Source organism: Formica exsecta, unplaced genomic scaffold (assembly GCF_003651465.1).
Source record: "Formica exsecta isolate Colony F162 unplaced genomic scaffold, ASM365146v1 scaffold211, whole genome shotgun sequence".
Lineage (NCBI taxonomy): Eukaryota > Metazoa > Arthropoda > Insecta > Hymenoptera > Formicidae > Formica > Formica exsecta.
The window spans coordinates 1168493-1190916 of NW_021849408.1; the positions used below are offsets into that span (position 1 = coordinate 1168493).

The window sequence follows — 22424 nt, forward strand, 5'->3', positions numbered from 1 at the left end:
GTCTTTTAACAGTATTTAAAATATGTAAATAAAGCAATGCATGAAGATGTAAAATTGCAGAATTTGTCAAAGTGGCGAACTCGGTCGTTCAAATGATTTGAAACCGCATATTTAGATAATCTCCGCGTATCTAATTTCTGGCTAAGCTATTTTTGAAATTTGTATGTACATTGAGAAAAAAGTTAACTTGGCTAAATGCATTGAATTGATTATCATTTTTTTTAGTTGAAATATTTAAATATTTACGACGTATTTGACTTAATTACTTAATTATATCAACTAAAAAAATGATAACAAACTAAACGTATTTTGTCAGTATGTGACATTGATTTGATTCGAATTTCGCAGAATGATTCTTAATGTAAATTGATGAAAACAAGGAAAATACTATATTTTTCATAAAGAATGTGCACGTTTATCTAATATTTTTTTTTTAATCTTGCGTCCCCACATGCACGTGCATAAATTAGAGTATTTCGAGTTTAGAAAAAGTTCCTATTTTAAAATTTTACTTTTTAATAGACATTTCTCTCTTCCTTCTTTCCAGTATTGGGAAAAGGGTGAGAGCTGTCTACGTTAGAAGGAAAGCAGACGGCGTTTTGTGCCAAAAAAAGAATCTGAATAATGGAGCGGTAGAAATGTGAAAGTTAAGTAAAGTTTTTTCATGGTGGATTTTATTAGAAATTAGTGTATAATGTTTCAGGAAACCAAGTAACAGAATAATAATATTTGATTATGAAAATAACAATATTTAATTTAATTTAATTTAAAATTTGTCATTTTTACAACATTTTCGTCATGGTACAAGAAGGTAAAGGAAGAATAAAAGAATAAAAGAGACGTAAAGTTCCATGTGACAAAAAGCGTGACATAACCGGCTTAACTGGCGCATAACAGTAATCCCAAGAGAGGCTACTAAAACATAGCGGATTTGTATCTTTTAAACGGTAGGAGTGAACAGTTGTATTTGATAAAAAGTATACGGTGAACATCGATGAATCGGTAGTCGCCACTGACCAAAGTGGGGGACACAGGGGCTGCAAATGTCCTGTTCATGAATGTTCGAGGGGAAAACCGTGCCATGATTGGCCAAGCGAACTGGAGAGAGAGGGTAACTGCCCCTTCAATGATTATGTATGGGACCTAGAATTCTTTCAGAGTCCTGAGCGCTCAGCTGAAGCTTATTGCTCCGTTGCTCGTCAAACCCGTCGTTTTTGATCATTTGTAAGGTCGTAGTATACGGTACTCTAATAGAGATACCTGTTATAGAAAGACTTAGATTTCGGTGCGGGTATTCGATTATTATTGCTATAAGACTAAACTTAAAAATAAATAACAGTATAAGTTACTCCGCATCTGTGTTTCTCAAATTTGTTTGTGAGATATAAGCAACTTTCTAGTCGCTTCTGTATTCGCAAAACAATATAAAGAGAAACGAACTATTTCAGTCAAGAAACTATCCCGAGATACATGTTATTACGGTTTTTTAACGATATTGATCGATATTTTGTGGGTGTGATCTGTGAAATCTTCATCTGGAAAGAAGAAACGGGATGCTGCCGCGAAAATAGGTGTCAGACATCAACAAGATTCATTATTGATAAACGTGATCTCGGCTGACAGTAAAACAAGGTACGATATAACTACATCATTTAATTTTGATTAGAGCTCGCTTTAAACGATTTATAAGTGGAGACCAAATATTCTGACATATGTATTACATGTGCACATGATGTTTGTTTTTTAAATATTTTCTATATATTACATGATACATAAAAATATAAATAGAATTTTGTCCTGAATCTTGTTGAATTATGAATCGTTTAAAATGAGTTGAAACTCAAATCGCGATATAATCAACTATTTCTGTACATTAATTCCGTTTGATTATCACTCAAGACATACCTAAAATTTATCCGCGCGATTGTTGCCCCGCATAAAAATCTTTTTTTTTTTTGCTTGTATTATCTTTTATTTTTATAAAAGAGATTTAAAGAGAGAAAAGAATCAAAACAAATTATTTAAATTTAAATACCTTGATGCTGTGTTGTAAATATTTAATATTAAAATATGCTCTGTTTTATTATGTTTCTCGGCAAGAAATAGCTTTTGTTTTTGAGACATTCAAAATTATCCTATTATAATCTTTTTCCTCTCCACTCAAAGTCTTCGATATATTTAATATTATAAATTTATTAAAATTTTTCATTTACGCTACATATCAATATTTCTTAGCGATTTTTCCTCGTCATATCCACGTCTGTCTTATCCCGTCTGCCAATTGAAATTTCCAACGTATATCATCGCTTTGTCGTATGTTTTTCTATTTATTGTTATGATCTTGAGAAGTATGTCTCGTTTGGAATTTGGAAATACCATCGTCGTTTTGACCTTTAAACGAAAACGCTGTTCATTTGAAATTTTAAGATATCATTGAAATTGAAAGAAATCAAGATTATCAAATTTTTCAAGGAAAATGTTCGTTGATTTAATGATTCATTGATTTTTATAAACCATAACTTCAAAGTATGTATTTTTAACAAGATATAAGTATCTTTTTCTTTATCTTATAAATCAAACAAAAATATTTTTTGGTGTATAACGGCATTTATCGATTAAATAAAGCATTTTATAATCAGCCACGGAATCACATTACGAACTTTTGAGTATGTTTCGACTCATTATTGCAATAGTTATATCTTTGCAAGTCTTTTGCATTTGAGCATATAATCTTGGGGTACATCACAAAAAGCAATATTTTGTTTCATAAGTGAGTATGCGATTGTTAATCTTATTATTACTTTACATGTGCTCGCATTCCAAACTGAAGCTGTTTATTCTCATTTCAAAGTATAACGTCACAGAAATAGCGAAGAGATATAGACAGTATTAACATTCCATCAAAATCTTTATGCATGTGTTAAATCGTGTATGTTGTGTGTGTGTGTGTGTGTGTGTGTATGTATGCAGGCTTTCTATAAATTCAGCATTTTTACAAAATGATTCAGCGCTGAATTTTCATAACTGGCTTTTTATAAAAAGCCTTTTCCAGTATAAAAAGGCTCATTTTACAAAAAATCTGTAATATATATATATATATAAACTAAACGTTTGGATATTTTAGTTAATCATCATTTTGTAGATCACAGCTATATAGAGAGAGGGCCTTCTTTCTGTATAAAATTTCTCTTAGAAAGAGAATTGATATCGCGATCCGCGACAATATCAATAATTATATTGTCTCATTGTAAGAGATTTTCTCTTTAGCAATGGAAAATATATTGTGCGATTACCCTTCAAATTACATTACTTAATAAAGTTAAAATTAAATACAAAGCTTAAATCTTCTCGTAAAAATAATTAAAAAATAATTTTATATTTAAAAGATAACCACATATGTATGCGTTCCCCTAAAAAAAAACATCACATTACGATGACATAAAATACATTTATTAATCTTGTCATCAAACTTGCAGACATTGATTTATTTAAGAAAAAGTTTGGTCCATTTAATATACATTTATCATTCTTGAAATTTACTTCACTTTCTCTGTCGTGCACAAGCTTATACAAAAAAAAGATAGATTGCTTTTAGAAAAAATTACCAAATTTTATTTATAGCTTTTAACAGAGAAGTTAACCTTGAACACCTACTATGAAAAACTTCCAGCAGCAGGAAACAGCAGGGAAACTCTTCGCGCTCAAAGACTTTATTCATTGCTCCGGTTAAACAGATCAATCCTACCGGTTTATCTTTAAAAAAAAGTCTCATAAATCTTGTATTTAGCATATGTTTAGAAATATAACAATATATAAAACAAAATTAAACAATTTTAACAACAATTAAAATGTAAAATAATACTTGTGTTAATTAAAAACAATAGAATATTTTAATCTAAACTTTCCGTTGCGCGTCCGGTCTTGCGTGATGATTTTTTATTTCATCTCCGGATTTTACCGCTTTGAAAATAGTAAAAAGAAAAAAATGTAATACTATAAAATAATAATTCGCCATCCGTTAAATCAGTGATAGCAGATTGCCGAGAAACAGCGCTGCCATTCGTTCGCTTTAGATGATAGAAACGTGGTGAGTAATCGTGCAACCCCTCTCCGATTAAACTTTGTCTCTCTCTTTCCATCTCTAAATCTCCACATCATCGCGTACTGTATCCTTCTCATTCTCTGGACCCTTCCCCTTTTACAGACAACAAAATGTCGGCATGAATACAATGGAAGTCGTATTGGTATCGAGTTTACGAAGCTCGAGTATGAAACATTTCCTTCCATTTTTGCGCATTCGTTTCGTATTTTTTTTTTTCTTTAATTATTTTTACTTTGCAGGATATATTTTTTAAAATTAATTATCAAATAAGAATTATATCTCCAGAATATAAAACTAAATTTGATTCTTGCGAACAAGTATATTTACTTTAATGTAAATATCAACTCTATATTTTTAACTTTATCATTATATGACACAATAACTTTACATCTTTAAGATATAATATTAAATTCTCTCAAAAGTTTAAGAGAAGCCAGAGTATAAAATCCAATTGTCATTTGAATACACAAAAATATAATCAAATCAACTTTAGACAATTAAATTACGTAATTTTGCAACAAATTCTTCGATTTTAAGTCACTTATCTCTTAATAAAAGAAATTCTTCGAACAAATTTTTTATGTTCATTGCAGATATTCAGAAGATGTCGGAAAAGCATGGGAATGATGGCAATGATTCCGGCATTGGCTGTTCTCCTCCGAGCATCAAATTGGAAGGTGAACGGAATGAAACGGTGTCCCTTCCATGTTGCTTTCAACAATCGCCTACGACTGAATCAACAAATCTGAACTACTCCGAATTGATCAGAACCGAAACAGAAGCGTTTCAGAAGCGCGGAGACGTTGATCATGTGTTTACGGGTTCCGTAAAATGTGAATTATGTGACTTCAAACCTACGAGATTGTAAGTATACTATGATTAATCTTTCAATTATGAGTATATAAAATGTATTGAAAGATAAGAAAACATAAAATAGATTGTTGATATAATTGTTTGTATAATTTAATGTAATTTATTATCAGCTAGTTGTCGATAAATAATTTATCATTATACGTTATTATTTAATAAAACCCGACAATCGTATATTTTTCAAATCATTCATCAATGTATAATTTGTCACATATAGACAGACACTCATTATTATTTAGCAAAACTCAAAGACAAATCATAGATTTTTTTTTCAATTTGTACATCTTTATAGATTTCAGTATTATCATCATATAATCGTGCATTGCAAAAGAACCAGCGAGTCAGAGTCCGAAATTGATCCAGCGCAGGCGCTAAATATCGAATCTTTACACAATGGAGATTATTCCCCCGAAGAAATCCAAAGCAAAAAAAAGAAGCGACGTAAAAATATCAAGCCTAAAAAATGCAAACATCGTGACTGCGACTTCGTAACGACCGAGGGATTGGATGTGACAGAAGCGAAAAAGGAACTTTGGATGCACATGCGTAAAAATCACAAGTACCCTCTCGTCTGCCGTCTTTGCCCATTCGTTACCGAGCCCAAACATCATATGGTTTACCACTGGCTTGGTGATCACACTAAACTCAGGCCGTTCAAATGCGAAGAACCTAACTGTACGTATAGTTGCGTGGCCAAGTCAATGTTAAACAGTCACTTAGTACGCCATTGGAGCGTTCATCAGTACAATTGCAAGGATTGTCATTTTAAAGCCAGATTACTTCACGCGATGAAGAAGCATATGAAAGAGAAAAATCATACTCAAGTGCTGGTACTGAACGAGGACGGTACGCAGAATCTGACGGCCGTTATTGATGTATACAGTAAAAAACGTGGACCCAGACGGAGCACCCTTGCTAAAAATCAGGACAAATCGGATCATAGCGATCTCAACCAGTCGAGCTCATCAACTTCTCCAGAACCACCTCAAACTCCAATCTCTCATTCTGAAGATCAACCACAACTACAATCAGTTGAGTCAGAAAGTAACATCAACAGCAATAACAACCAGTCGAATTTATCAATAATGTATTCATCGTTGTTTCAAACGCTATATAATCTGAGTACTCTTATAACAGACAGTATTCTCGATTGGAAAAACGGCAGTCAAAATCCGACTTCTTGGAATTATCTGATTTACTTGTTTAACTGTTTGTTCGGCGAAAACGTGGCATCTTACATGAACATAGAAATGATCGATCCGCAGAATCGTTTGAACTCTTTATTTATTATGCAAAAGATGGTAGATTTGCACATCGAACATATAAGTAAAATTGACGGTAACAATTTCGAAACAATTAATAATACCGGAGCCGGTCCTAGCAACGATAGGAACGATACTATTCATACTGACAAACTCTCGACATTCAACGGATTGGAATATCGGCCAGAAACACAGAATATCCCTATACTAGGCCGTGCTAATTTCGAAACAACTGACAGCAAAGCTGGTCCTTTCGACTACAGAAAATATACTAATCAAGCCTCGACATCTAACAAACGGAAGGCTGAACCGGAAGAGCCAAATGACACTGACAATAATTACTTCAACTCAACTAACAGCAATGAAACTGGTTCTTCCAACAAAGTTTCTAACAAAATCTCAACATCCGAGGGATTAGAATCCGAGCCACAGATACAGAGAGACAAGATTCCAAATAAACCATTGAGTATCAGTAAATTCAAGATGACCGGCGCTACTAAACGTAAAGGTAAAGTGCAGACACGTTTTGCAATAGAAGAGAACCCAGGACAGAATAAAATCGAATCTTTCGAGTCTCCGATGGACAGTGAATACGGTTTACAAAGGGAAAGCCAGATTAATGTCACAGTAAACAAAGTAAATTTAAATAATAACTGCGAGTACTGCGACCTTACGTTTGGAAACAGATTTATGCATATTATGCATATGCATTTTCACAAAATTAATGATCCCTATACGTGCAACGCGTGCGGTGAAAGATGTGCTAACAGCTTGGATTTTAATAGTCATCTTATCCGTGGAAAACATTAGAATACAAGTCCAATATAAAGATATGTCAACATTATTTATCGTATACGCTATTACTACTTCTTCCTGTTACATGGGAAGAAAATTATTGAGACATGAAAACTGTTATAAATATTATAACAGTTAATTAGTATCTTAGTAATAGCACTACAAAAAATAAATACGCTTTACATATATAGACGCAATTTAGCATCACAAGCTAAGAGAATATGACGAATAGATATTGAAACCGTTACCATAATCGTTATCGAGGATATATTTCCAATGTTAATTACAGTATTTTTATAATAATAAATTACAACAGAGTCTTTGCATTCATATATGGAAAAGTCATAAGAAAAGTAATGGTTTCGATATCTGGAAAAAATAATAAAATGGAACAAAAAAGAGAGTTGAGCTCTCTCTATTGTAAATTCTTTTTTTGTTTTGCAAATAATATATAATTATGTACTTCTTAATTTAATTTTTTCAGTATTACTTTATGATATTATATTGCACTTAATTTAACATTCCTCGAAATTATAAGACTCTTGGTATATTATAAAGTTAAAATTATCTTTTTATTTTTTCTGCTTTATGCAATATGCATAACTACGCGTGTGAATCCGATGCAGCAAATTGATAATTTTTCCAAAAAAGTTTATACAGATTATTGATATAAGTTTTTCAAAATAGGTTATATTAATGTTTCATTGAATAATATTAGGTTCATCTTCGCTCTTATCCATTGCATTACTTTTTCAGATTATAAAGTATCTAGACTTTTTTTTTAAAATGCATAATCTATTATATATTTTCAAATAAGAAAATATATAATACACATCGTAGAGAATTTGAATCTAATCTGTTTTAATGTCAAACCATTTTTTTTTTTAAATGAAGTCAAACAGATTCGGTATCCAAGCTTTGTGATAACATTTTCTTATCTTATCAAATTAATGCCTATCAAATAATCAAATTAAAAAATTTTTATTATCTTAATAATATTGTGACATGTATATATGTATATATAACATGTCGTATTAAAAAAGAAATATTTTACTTTTTACAAGATGGCAAAATATCAATTATAAAATTGTTGATTATAGTATGGAACATCGACAATTATATATATATAATACTAACTTTTTGTTATAATATATAAAAATTTTGTCACAACTAGGACGCCGGATTTGTTTGGCCATGCTTTTAAAAAAGACAGCATGATTTCTATTATCATACATTATACAACGATACAGCATAAACTTTGTCGTGAGAAATTTTCCTCTTATAACTTTATTGTAATTATTTTGTGATAAACTTATTCTATGAAATATAGAATTAATTATGCATTTTATTTTAGAATTCGTATAAATTTTTTTGGGAAAAATATTGAAAAATTATCGCTGCATATGTACATGTTAATTATACCAAAGAATTAGAATTATATATATGTTATATATTTAATACAACAATTATATATGTACATGCCATTATATTATTAAGATATATTATAAATAAAATATAATGGCATATAATTCAATAAATGAAGAAAATCTTGTCACAGCTTGGACGCCAGATCTATTTGGTCCTATTTTTAAAAAAGATAGCTTGACATTAAAACAGGTTAGATTCGAATCCTCTATGATGTGTATTTTCTTATCTTCACAATCCTTTATTGCCCAATCTCAATTTTAATTTTATATATTTTATGCATTAGATACTTCATGTGCATTTAGTATACTTTTATGTATTAGATGAATATTATATATCAAAATTTTTATTTAATTTTTCAGGCATTGCATTTGCGTAATGTAAACGAGCAGATACATCTTATGGCAACTTTTGTTCCTGACGAAATAATCTACGAGACTGATTTGTCAGAAAAAAGTTTTCGAAGCTTTCGAGCTGTTTTAATGTTTCTAAATATTTCAGGTTAGCTCTCCGCAATATCGCACACATGTACATTCACATAAATTTTAAATCTCTTTACGACAAAGTAGATGACAATTTTTTCTTTCTCTTCAAATTTCTTTTTAAATTGACATTCTTTAAAATCGTACGATTAATGTAACGGTAGGTTTCTCCACGTTATTTAAAAAGTGTACTTATGATAAAAATGGAGGAAGTCAAGCTTTAAGTAAAATATTAAATGATTACGTCCACATCGTAGTTCATGAAATATACTGCAGCGAAGGAGACATACTAAAATTTTCTGGTGAGAATATTGTTTGAGTTAAGATATATGCGTATCAGTGAAGGAAAAAATAATTAGAGAATATCTTTTAGTAATGGATAACTTGCCAAATAAAGATATCATTTTACAAATTTCTCTTTTAGATAACAATTAATATTTATCCTTTTATATAAGATTTTCTTCTCTTCTATTTTTTTTTCTTTTTTATATATTAATTTCAAATTAAAAATTTATTTCCTAACATCAGCAATATGTGTATAAATGAATAATATTTTATTAAAAACATAACTATTCAATTTGATAAGTTATTAATTATAATATAATTTTTAATGATATATAATTGCGAGTATAAATTGATAAAAGTATAATAAATTAAAAAGGATATAATTATTTTATCTAATTATAGAAAAATATGCACATAAATTTTTAAAAGGTTATTGATGATCTCTCACTGATACGCTTATCTTTTAGCTTCGATTTTTTTAAAAATAGATAACTAATTAAAAATACAGCTCAGGGATTATTAGCTGTATGGAAAGTACGCGATGATGAGTTTATATATAACGTCGTACAAAAGATAATTATATGCGCGATGAAAATACAAAACTCTATAGCAGCACTGAAAAATGGCGATGAAATTTTTAAAGGTATTTGCTATAACAATACATTTACACTAAATTTAATATAATTGTAAATAAATAAAAATTAGATTAAAATTATATAAGACAAAATAAATTTTAAAAAAATATGTATTTATATTTGTAGTTAATTTGATAAGACGCGGATTAATAAATATTCTTTTTTTCGTTTTTCGGTAATATCACGAAATTTTTAATAACAGTAAGTATAGCACTTTCGGCCGGAGATGTAACGTTCTCAATCATCGGTAGCAGCGAAGCTCGACATTTTGTGCTTTTCGGTTTGCCGATTGAAGAGTTAAAGCAAGCCGACAAAATTTCTCTATCAAATGATTTGATATTATCAATGAGTGCGTGGCAGCATTGTACGCCGAGTCAATACGAATATGTCATCAAAAACCCATATAATATCAAGGTACATTTCAATTGTAATCTATAAATAATCATTTTCTGTAATTTTTTTAACTAAAGAATACTAGTATACGATAATCTTGTGTCAAGATTATAGGTCTGACTTTCTATAATTTCTACAATTCAAAATTTTACATTTTTAAAGAGATACATTATATCGATATAAAAATCATTCTCACTACAATTGGCAAATTAATGCAATTAACATTCAATATACAACGAGATATATTTTCAATAATCATAGATAATAAAAGTATTAGAGCAACCAGACGCAAAATTACCATACACGATGCCGATATTGTCGAACGTTACCACTATTTCGGATGAAATATTCAAGGAAAGGAAATTTGAAACAAATTCCACCAGACCATCGTCACCTTATAAAGCACGTTTGTCTGTTGACGGGCAACTATTTTCCAAGACAGTAATTGCTGATACGAAAGAGAAAACTTCTACAGGTGAAACAAACGATATAGTTTGTTGTTCGAAATTTGTTTACAAAAACTCGTCTTATTCATTTAAATTTCTAAAAATTAATAAATTATTAAATTGTTTTGCATATCATTTTTCTTCGCATTTTTTACTCGCAATTATATTGTAGTTGTACTCTTCCTAGGATTACTAAAAAGAGATTAATTTGTTTTATATCCGTATAAAAATTTCTTTTATTTTCATGTAACTACCGGAATTTTTAGCCTGTGAGTCTTTAATTAATAAATAATTGCTAAATTTTTTATTTCTTATTTTTGAAAATGCTTCCTACGAGCCCTATTTGGTTATTCTTTGGAAAATTCATTGCTTTACATTGAATGCCACAGCGATTTCTGCGATAGCAGAAATGAATCCGGATTTTGCTATGCATTTGAGAAGCTATTTGATAAAGCCGGTGATTCAGCAGGTACCGTTTAATATAAATTATCTTAGCTATGATAAAAGAGAGAATAATCCGCGAATATACTGCATTTATTTAGCGGTTAGTTATTCAATTTATTATTTATTAAATATTCTTTGCTTCTCGTAGATCGAAAAGGGTATATCTTTAAGACTTTTGACGGAGATCAGACGAATCACAGTAGTATCCCTCGATATTGTTCCCGACAAATGTCCATACAATGAATTAATTCTTTTGGTTGATAAATGCTTTCTACTTTTGCACCGGTATTACGAATATTAACTGCGGAAATGACAGATTTACAAATAAATAATAGAACAATTTATTTTTATAATTAATAATGTCATTTTCGGCAATATTAATATTATTACATTTATCGGGAGAACAAAAGAAAGAGAGAGAATTACTTATTTTATTGTTTATTTAGTACAGTTACGCAATACGCAGGTTGCATCAACACAGTGAATCTATGCGAAAAAAATATTCTTTTCTCTATCGTATTTGGCATACGCGGATGCGACGACGGCGGGGACCAGTTTAAAATCGACGAGACTTGCAAAAAGGCGCTTACGTTCGCGATGCACGCATTGCAAACAGTAAAAGGCATTGCCAATGTTCAAAGCGTATTCGTGGGCGTTTCAACAGGTATAATCTTTTCAGGATAAGTGTATATTTTTTTATAGATTTAATTATCTCGTGTTTGATTATCCGAAGAATTTCTTTCAAAAAGAATTTAAACATGGGTGAGCCTTAGTAGCTCCATAAATATAATATTTTGAATTATGACTCAATTGTGCATAAATATTGTTTCAACATTATAATGCAATATAAGAATATAAGTCGCGTTTACGAATATATTTGTATTGTTAATTTAATTTCAGGAATGGCTTACTGCGGCGTGATCGGACATATTGCTAGAAAATATTACGCGGTTATCGGACCGCCTCTCGATAAAGTTATGAGAATAATGAATATTTCTTACAATAAGGTAATATTGACTTACGATTCTTATAAGATATCTAAATGTAGTCTCTATATAAAAATTAGCTAAGATAATTATTTTTATAAATTTTGTGTATTAATAACATGCAATTGTAAAACAATTTATTCCTCCCGCTCTCTCCCCAGAAAAGTTTAGTCATATTATTTTTACTACTTTCATAAAAGTTGAAAACAATTATGTTAATTATGTAAATATCTGAATAAACGTGTTTCTTGTAATCGTATTACAAGAATCACTTTCGCAGGTTTCCTGTGATTATGACACTGTAATGCACAGCCATTTAAAAAAATATCAATTTCGTTCTCGAGGCGTGAGAATATTTGGACGATCGGAAAAATTTCACGTCTACGAATATCTCGGCGATGCGCCGTGAGTATTTAAATCTGTAACATTTATAGCATAAATCTCTTGCGTGAATCACGAAGTATGTAAAAAATATGTCCTCCATATTTGAATAGGACGAAAAAAGATTTGAACACAACTGCGTCTCTGGACTATTGCTATCCTATTTTGGATAGAACGGAAGAATTGGAGTGTTTTAACAATATTTTAGATGAGATTGGAGTAAAAAATCGGAGTTATTCGGGATTGTTAATTGAGGTTCGATTTAAATTCTCCGAAAATCAAGTTTGTATGAGCATTTGTAATTCTTAATCAAAGCTACCATAGTTCACGTTAGTATTACATGATTATTATAATTATAATAATAATTTTAATTTGTAACTTTATGTAATAACGTAAATATACAATTATGTAAAATCTAAATTAAATTAAAAGCTAAATATAATTATATTTATATTATAATTATATTATAATATAATATTGAGATATATATAATTATATGGCTTTGTGGTACGACAATAAAAAGTAGAACTCAGGAATTAAACAATTGTTTTACTATTGCATGCATTGAAATTGATCAATCATTCATTTAGGGTATCGACAGATCAGGAAAATCAAGACTTTTAGATGCTTTCGTCACGAGCGTTTGCAACAGACAAATAAAACCAATTAAACTATCCCTTCACGCGACGTACGCAGATAAGGCTTATTCGGTTATACATCATATTATTCTGCAAGTACGGAATATTCGATTTATTTAATCCTACATGTTTGACAAAAATAAGTGAATTAAGAGAAATTGATAGAAACCTGTTCTGCAAACTCTTACAAATTTTTAACCATCAAAATAGAAAAAAAGGAACTATTAATTTTTAAACATAAAGATATAGAAAATTTTTCTATGTCTTTACTATATTTCTATATTTTTATATCTAGAAATATATAAAATTTTTCTATATCTTTCTATTAATTTTGATCTTTTTTTTCGCCATAAATACTTTAACTATTACAGGAGGAGAGTTGATAAAAAAAGAATAGAAAGAAAATCATATATGTTTAAACAAATTTATCATTTTAGTAACTAAAAAAACTAAATTTTCGATTTTCTATCAGTTCTTTTTTTATTACATCTAGTTTTTACAATGAAAATAAATCGCGTTGAAATCTTCTTTTGAACAGATACTTGAAGCCGAGGATTGTGACACGGTCGAAGAACGTGAAAAGGCATTGCTTGTTAAATTAGACAATATTCTCACTCTGAAAGATTTCTGTTATCTCAATGTTTTAATGAGAGTTTGTTTTTCTCTTTCCGACGCTTACTGCTCGGAATCTGATTGGCAGCGTCATATGAAGACTATTAATATCTTCGAAATGATATTAAAGCAGGCAATTTCGCAATCGTTGTTTTGTCTCAATTAAATGATTTATGACATTATTTTTAATTTGTTTCCACAAAAATTGAACGAGCATGATCATTCATTTCTCACAGTTAGGAATTAAAATCTGCATTTTGCTCGACGACATTCAGCACATGGATTACATGTCTTGGCAATTTCTGTCATCGGCTCTTGATAATAAGGATGTTGTCATGGCGATGACGATGTTGAAGCCGAATTCGTGGGAGGATCTGTCCCACGTGGAAGTAGAAATTTACAAAGACAAAAGGTTCACGAAGCGTGCGTTACTCGGTCTAGATGTAAATCTACTTCCGACATTCGCGTGTCAATTCTTGAATGTCTTTGCGATACCCAGAAAATTAAATAGGTACCGTTCGCTACCATTTATTTTTGTACATCTTAGCTGATGCAATAAGATTTCAGAGATAATTCTTCGATGGCGCACAAAAAAAATTTTTGGAAATCATGCATTATTAAAATAATGATAAAATTCTTGTTAGGATTTTACGGAGGCGCAAGGACGGCCATATCGGATGGTGCGAGGCATTGCTGACGTTGATACTTCAGAGTAACGGTTTAGACTTCATCACGATATCGCCTGAAGAAGCGGGACAACACGATCTCATTTTTACGGATACCTCCCTGGTGACAAAATTGCCGATTGATCTAACGCTCGAGGAAATTGCGCCACCTTTGTCCTGGGTGCAGATGAGCGAGTTGGATGTTTGTGTCGCGAATGAGAATTATTCCAAGATTAATGATATAGATCATGACATGAGAGGTAAATCTTATGTTGTTTCGTCTATTATTTTCAATCTTCTCTCTTCTTTTTCTAACATCGAATAAATTCCTTAGTTTTTCGCAATGCTTGCGACGAATGATTAAGTCCATGATAATATTTGAAAATGTACGGAGTTTTTCGTGAATCGTGTCGAATTCGTCATTTAAAAATTTTGCACGCAATCATTTTCTCATTAAATTTTTTTTTTTTTAATATAGAAATAATGAGCAAGATCTATCACGGGATGAACCCGTACGAGCATAGTTTTATTACGTGCGCTGCTACGTTGGGCAAAGTGTTTAAACAAAGCATGCTACAAAACGTAATGCCGAATTCAATTCCACCTCATACTATTAGCGGTGAGTATTATTAATCATGATCTATTTGTATGCGTTCTAGCTTATATGAACTTTGTGCAATTTCATAGCCGTTTCCGAAATGATTCGAATACGAATATTGGAATGCGCCTCGCTTCAGCGACGAGATTTCCACACCGAGGATCTTATCTTCTGTATAGACAAGAAGCGAAAGACATTCTCCGATATGCACCATTTACTATCTTGCCATTGCCATCATTCACGTTAGCTCAATTAAAAATATCCAACATTTAATTTTAATTAAAAAAAATAATAGCGTCTTATGAAATTTTTAATAAGAAAAATTCGAATGAAAGTTGATTTACGGAAATAATAGCAACAGCAATAAGAACAGCACATTATATAAACGCTGATTGACTCATTTTTTTATCGGTTTCTTGATTTCTTGATTTCTTGATTGACCAAATACTTGCGTTTTTATTCCAGAAGCTATCGTTTTATCCTCACCTCTTTACGCGCACTGCAAAATGCTGGAGTTCAAAGTCGATTTATTTCGCAGCATGATGTACGATATGCAGTCGAATGAAGAAAAGCAAGATCATCACGCGGTAGCGGCCAAGATATACGGTTTGGATGCACGAAAGTGCAATTCCTGTGGCAACGGGCATTTTCTACGAGTTCCCAGCAAGGATAAATTCCCCGAGGTCAAATGCGAATACTGCACTCTCGAAAAATATGTCTCACTAATAATATATAAACTAAAAAGCGTTGAATCGTTCTTACATAATTAATTTTTTCTTTGCGAGTCTTTCTCCTTCTCTGCTGAATGTATTGTTACCTTCATATTGTATACAATACAATATGCAATACAATACAATACAAAAGTATACAATACAAAAGAAGCTTCAATTCTGAATGCTTAATTCCTGCATGCTACAATTTTTTAAAGTTCCGAAATTGCTTTTTTCTTTACAATAGTATATTATCCACGTAAGCAATATAAAAATATATTAAGTTAGTTTATTATTGGAAAAATCAGAAATTCACGATTTTACATAATTAATTTCCGCAATTAATTTCTCGATGTCTTCTAATCCATTTGTTATTTATGGAGCATATTTTTATATTCGGAAAATTTTATTTGATTAACATTCCCTACTTTCACAGGAGGAAAGCCCAACAGATTCGCCTAGAGTTTCGCTAATTCGTCATCGAACCTTGATTGACGATCAAAATAACAGATCCATGAAATTAAGTATACTTCCTCCGAGTGCAATTAGCCCGTCAAAAAAGGATGAGTGCGTTGATATCCGCAGAGTGTCTATTATGCCATCGTTTCTCGATGACGAAGAGAAAGGTTGCTAACAATCCATTTATCATTTCAAGGGATTTTCGACAAATTTTATTACTATACAATAGTATACTATACAATAGTATACTATACTTCTCACAATAGCTTCGAAAAACGAAGAAAGACCTCAAGAAAATTTAACAAACAACACGCTAAGATTTTGGAAACGACCTGCGAAGGTCGCTCCAGAAACGGCGAAAGATCCTTCCTATCTAGACTATTTGGAAGAATTTAGTCACATTGATTATCGCAATTGTCAATGTGATAATGTCATCAGTCATCTTTTCTGGAAGTTGCATCGGCACATTGAAAACTGTGGTAAAATTACCAGCATTTTAACTGCATAAAGATAGTTTAGGAACATTTCATGTAAATGAAAAGAAACTATTATTATTATAGTATTTATCCGTCGATATGCCCTCAAATTATCTTGCTTATTATAAAGCAGTTCTTTTTTTTTTTTTTACACACAGTTATATATTATATGTACGAGAAACAATATAATCGGACTATATATATAATTTTATTGGCATTGATTTATTTTAGGAGAAATCGATAAAGTGCTCGATTTCTTTATGGAATACAGTGCCGGACTCATCCAAACTGCGCAACCACTTTATGCCATTAAATTGCTTTCAATTGCCACTGAAAAGAATGAGGCTGCCGAGATAGGCGAATGGATAGATGACAACGTAGAAAAAAGTATCACGAATAAAGGAATTATCCTAGCTTTAATGGGTCTGTATACAGATTATTGTGTGTTACTTTTATTTTTAGAGAACGGGAATTTGTTAAATTTTTCGCGCGCACGCATCGTTGTTTAATCTGAATACAACTTATTCTATTATCGAAATTATCAAGGGAAAAATGCAATTCAAATAAAAAAATAACGTAAAAAAAATAATCAACACAAACCTCACGAATTTTTGCATTTTACTTATTTTATGGTCACAGTTTCGCAGAAATTTCTTCCATATTATTAGTGTGTATACTATAATATTAATTATTATTCAGGCGACGCACATAGCGCGTTGGGAAATTATGATCAGGCTAAGAAGTATTATGCAACAGCAGTGAAATTGCGAGGTACTCTGCTCAAAACGAAGAAAACTATCTGTTACCGTATAATGTCGAAAATATATTGTCAAATGCAATATCCTCCTCACTATTTGATTAATGAAGTATCGAGGCAAACTATTGTAAAGAAATTGGAACTAGCGTCATATTTGCGTCGTCTTTGTGTCGTGTATATGGTACGTAGTGATTTATTAAATTGAGATTAAGAAAATTTGTCGTCTTTATTAAAAATAAAACAAAAACTGTAAAAGAACGAGATTGAAAAATAAATATATATTAAATGCGTAAATTAAAATACTAATTAAAATACATACATATATATATATATGATTAGCTTTCCAAATTTTTTATCCAGTGTAAGTGTCTCAGTTTTTGTTTTTTAAAAATATCAATACAGCCATATATATACATATATATTATTAGCTTTTCAAATTTTTTAACCAGAGAGAAAAAATGTTTCTCAATTTTTTTTTTTTTTAGATGTAAATCAATAATTTTATTCAAATAGAGAGCATAATAAAAAGACGACAAATTATTTGCATCGATATGTAATGTCTTAAATTATTTTTATTACTACTATTTTATATTATTATTTTATAGTATTATTATTATTTTTTTCTCCTTCTATTTACGAATCCTCTTCTAAATAAGACGTAATAAGAGCAATAAATTGAATAAATTATGTATCACTCACTCTTTAATTGTTGCTCCGCTCTCGCCTGAATCTTCTCAGAATCTTTTCTTCCTTCTTTTTCTTCTTCTCTTCTTTGTTCATTTCTTGCTGCTCCTTCATGGCACTTGCAAGTAATTACGATTGCGCACTAATTAGCAGGACGCGTGACATTTTGCACGGCACTCCCGATATTGTTCGACGTTGACACGCGACAATTATTACATAGTAAAACAACGCAAGAATTAAACTTAAAGTTTCGCAAAAAATAGTATTTGGAAATATGTCGTCAGCTTTGCTGATTATTCGCGTGATAGATATCGATCCAAGAAAATACGCGAACACAAATAGCACGCAATATATCTATTATTACTAAATCGATATATCATGCCTTCCGTTATTCGATTCGTTGATTTATATGTATTATTCTACGCTTCTAATCTCTCTTCAAAATTTTGGGTCTATTATACTTAAATAGGCGGGGGTCTATTATACTTAAATAAGCTCAAAGCACGATTTATTGCGAAATATATGCTCCGATAAATACATAATTATTGTCGCGGTACTTTTACGCATCATTTATTGAGGGAATTAATCGTATAAATTAATAAATGCTAATAATCATAGCGATAATCACGTTCAACGTCTTCGAATATTTCACGCGACTGCGTCTCTCAAGGTAAAATGATGCTACACGGAGCTACCTGCCCGCTCGAATCTCGACACGTGAATGTCAACAAAGCGACACGTATAGGTGTATATAAATAATAGCGCGACTGGTATAGATGTATATAAATAATAGCAGAAAAATACCGAGTTTTTTGACGTATAACGTACCATTTTATATATGTTTGTCTTATTGGAACAAATATTTTCACAAGTATGATCTTGAATTGTATCTCTACGCCTATAAGAAATTTTTAACCCATTTTTAATTATTAACTCGTATCAAAATGGACTTTTTCAAAATAAAGAAAAGTTTTATAATAATTTTTCTATAATTATTTATAGATAGAAAATAAATTGAGGACGGCGCAAGCTTATGCCTTGAGAAGTTTCAAGCTGGCTTTTTCAAGCCTTGGTAGTTTTCTGGAAAAAGGCGAAATATATCTCGTGACAGTTCAAGTTTTGCATCGCATAAAAAATACCGAGTTAATACGACATATTGAGAGACCGATGCTTGCCGAAATAAAAGCAAAGATTAGCTGGCACAATGTCGAAGAAGTAGCGATGGTGGGAAAGATCTATCTAATGATGTATCAAGTTAGGTATATAATTCAAACGTATTAAAAAATTTTATGAACAGCTCTCTCTTTTGAATAAATCTAATTGTATATGTGAAAACAGAGCGCTAAGAGGTGAATTGGAAGAAGCTATAAATATTGGTATGAAGGTTCTAAAAATCTCTGGAGCATTGCATCTTAATAAATTGATGCTTGTTATTGTGCCATCGTTAACTCAAATAATGGTATTATTTGCTTGCAAATCTTCTATTCATATATAAATTTCTTAAACGTTAATATACTTTTTAAATAGATTTCCTAAAAGATCCAAAATACATTATGCAAAGAATTATATGAGATGGCATATTAATCTCCCGTACATTTTCAGATATTCTTGCGGATGATTTTTGGATCTTTTATATTGTTTAAGATAGGCATAATTATTCATTTTTTACCCCCCATAATATTCTTTTTCGCTTAATAACCCGATCAGCTATGGACTAAACGTATTAACGAAGCTGTCGATTTGATACAAGAGCTATACTTTTTAGCAGAGGAGGACGTAGACTTGTCAGACAAGACGTGGTATTATGCTCTTTCTTTGCAGTTTATATTGGACGCAGGTGTAGTACTAGATTCGTACGAAACGTTCTATAAGTATTATGAAAAATGTGTAGGTAAGAAACACATTACGATTTATAAAAATGCATTAAAATTTATACAAAGAATTTCTCGTTATTGATGATTTTACGCATCCACATTTTATTTTAAATTGTAATTATTTTAACATGCATAAAAAAATGATTACGTAGCTCGAAAAGACTCGAAATTTTGTGTATGGCGCGATCCGCAAAGCTTGTGCCGCTTATTGACATGCCTGTGGTTATACCAGCTTAGAATGTAAGTATTCAATTATTTCTTTTTCATTATCGGTTCTCTTTCCCACTTCTAATGTGAGAATGCAAAAATAGATAACTGAATTTTAAGCTATTTATAAGCTTTTAAAATTTGCAAGTTATAAATTTATGGCTCATTCTTCATCATAAGTTTATTTATATCTTCATACTTTTATAAAAAAGATCTCTGCTATCTAAAATGAGCTCAAAATTATTAACCTGCATTGTTTAAAAATAAATAAAAGGATATTTTAAATTTAAGATATAGTTTCTATATTTTTTATATTCTTCTATAATTTCGAGAAGTAAATGATTGAATAGATTTATTATGATATGATCATTGATAATTGAAAGATATTATATACGCAGGGGACACACGATTACTGACGCGTTTACGACCAGGGCGGAAGAATTTATAAAGAATGTCAGTTGCGACGATTTTTCCCGAATTTTTACTTGCATCAAGGTATGCTTGCGAATTATTAAAGATCCACGTTTTTTTCAATTGTGATACATTTTTTTTCTCTTCTTATACATATATTATATATGAATTAAGAATCTGTGGATTATTCTCTTCTCCAGATAAATTCATGAAGTTCTAGAAACTTATAGTTTTAAATCTATTACAAATAAGTCTCAAGATTAACATTATCAAATATATGTCCTTTACTGATATATATGCCTTTTCTGCCATTGTCAATGATAAATTATATATTAAATAAAAATGATTACCTTCTTTCAATCGCTTTAATGCTTCTTTTGCAGGGACTTGAATGTTATCTATTGATGCTGCTCAGTTGCATCAATATGAAACAATCTGACAACCTATCGAATCTAATTCAAGATATTTCCAAAATTATCAAATGCTTCGAGAACATTTCCAAGTATGCGATGGTCGTAAAACCGCGTTTGTATTTGCTGATGGCGTACCTAAATGTTCTTCGAGGTCGCAAATCGACCACGCGATTTTATCTGCACAAAGCACAAAAATTTTCGATTTCGCAGGGAAACAAACTGATAGAAGCATGGATCATGCAAAATAAAAGGGTAATACATTTAGTTGAAAATAATATGCTTCATGATTAACTGATAACCTAATAAGTTAAGTTGATTAAATCTTTGATGTAATTCCTTTTGCGGAAAATTTGCAGATAACTTATAATTGAATGTTTTAAACAATCCGAATAAATTTTTGTTGCAGACGTGGAAAGAGAAGATTTATAATAATATGGCGCGATACTGGGTGGAGTACATTGAATCGCCAGATTTCGTGGCTTGGCAGTATATTCAGCACTTTAACATGACCACTTGGTCCACTATTCTCTATCCTTTACCGACACCTGATTCACATTTATAACAAAAAAATGTAATACTGTTCGACACATTATTTTTTATAGCGTTACATTACTCAATCGCAGTCTATGATTATCTTTATAGACGCTGGTTGAAAGGACATAATAGATGTTGTAGCGAAATATTTATTTATTAAAGGCATATTACATTTTTATGTTCTAAAAGATAAACACGACGATCCCTTCGTGCGCACGATACTTCGTCAAGGCGAAATTTCCTCGATTCTTTTCCTTTTTTCCACAAGTGACCTCCGCGCATGATAAATCTTAATCGCGACAGCAATGTCACGAATTTGCTTAAATACGGATATCTTCGGTGACCGATGTTTACGCTTACATGTCGATGATTAATTATTACGTACTGCGATTTAATTAATTGCTCTATTTGGCCGAATTTGGCCGAGTACGTCAAGGATGTTTGCGAATTCGAGAAAGAGAGAAAGAGAAAGATGGAAAAAGAAAAGAAAAGTTACAAAAGAGAAAAGTTGAGGGGAGAACACGAGAAAAGTGAAAAGAAAGGTGCGCTCGATCGATCCTTTGACGCGACTTTACACGCACGATATCGTCGCAATTTTGATTTTAATTAATTTAATTTAATTTATCCCATATATATATATACGCGCGTCTCGCCGATTCAACTACGTCGTTTTATACATTCATTTATAGCACCGGCCAAAATTCGCCGTTACTTAGAGGAAATTAATAGAATTTTACAAAGAAAAGTTTATATAAATTATTTCTTCGCACACCAAGCGCCAAAAATATTTTTTTCCCTTTCCAAAAAAAAAAAAAAATATTTTAAGCTGCTACTAATTAATTTTTCGTTCACAAACCTTACTGCTGATGAATACACTGGT

At 30.9% G+C, this 22424-nt stretch overlaps 1 protein-coding gene across 1 annotated transcript; it reads left to right on the forward strand.

Moving 5' to 3' along the window:
• The first annotated feature begins 271 nt into the window (after positions 1-271).
• Positions 272-22370, forward strand: LOC115235143. Its single transcript, XM_029806727.1, has 20 exons — positions 272-1632; positions 4696-4966; positions 5265-6870; positions 10511-10724; positions 12040-12146; positions 12406-12530; positions 12620-12761; positions 13993-14267; positions 14401-14699; positions 14894-15040; positions 15485-15702; positions 16166-16355; positions 16896-17107; positions 19108-19364; positions 19444-19564; positions 19813-19996; positions 20132-20219; positions 20585-20681; positions 20981-21262; positions 21417-22370. The coding sequence occupies exons 2-20, from the start codon at positions 4707-4709 to the stop codon at positions 21570-21572; spliced, it is 4980 nt and encodes a 1659-aa protein (XP_029662587.1). The 5' UTR covers positions 272-1632; positions 4696-4706; the 3' UTR covers positions 21573-22370.
• The last annotated feature ends 54 nt before the right edge of the window (positions 22371-22424 follow it).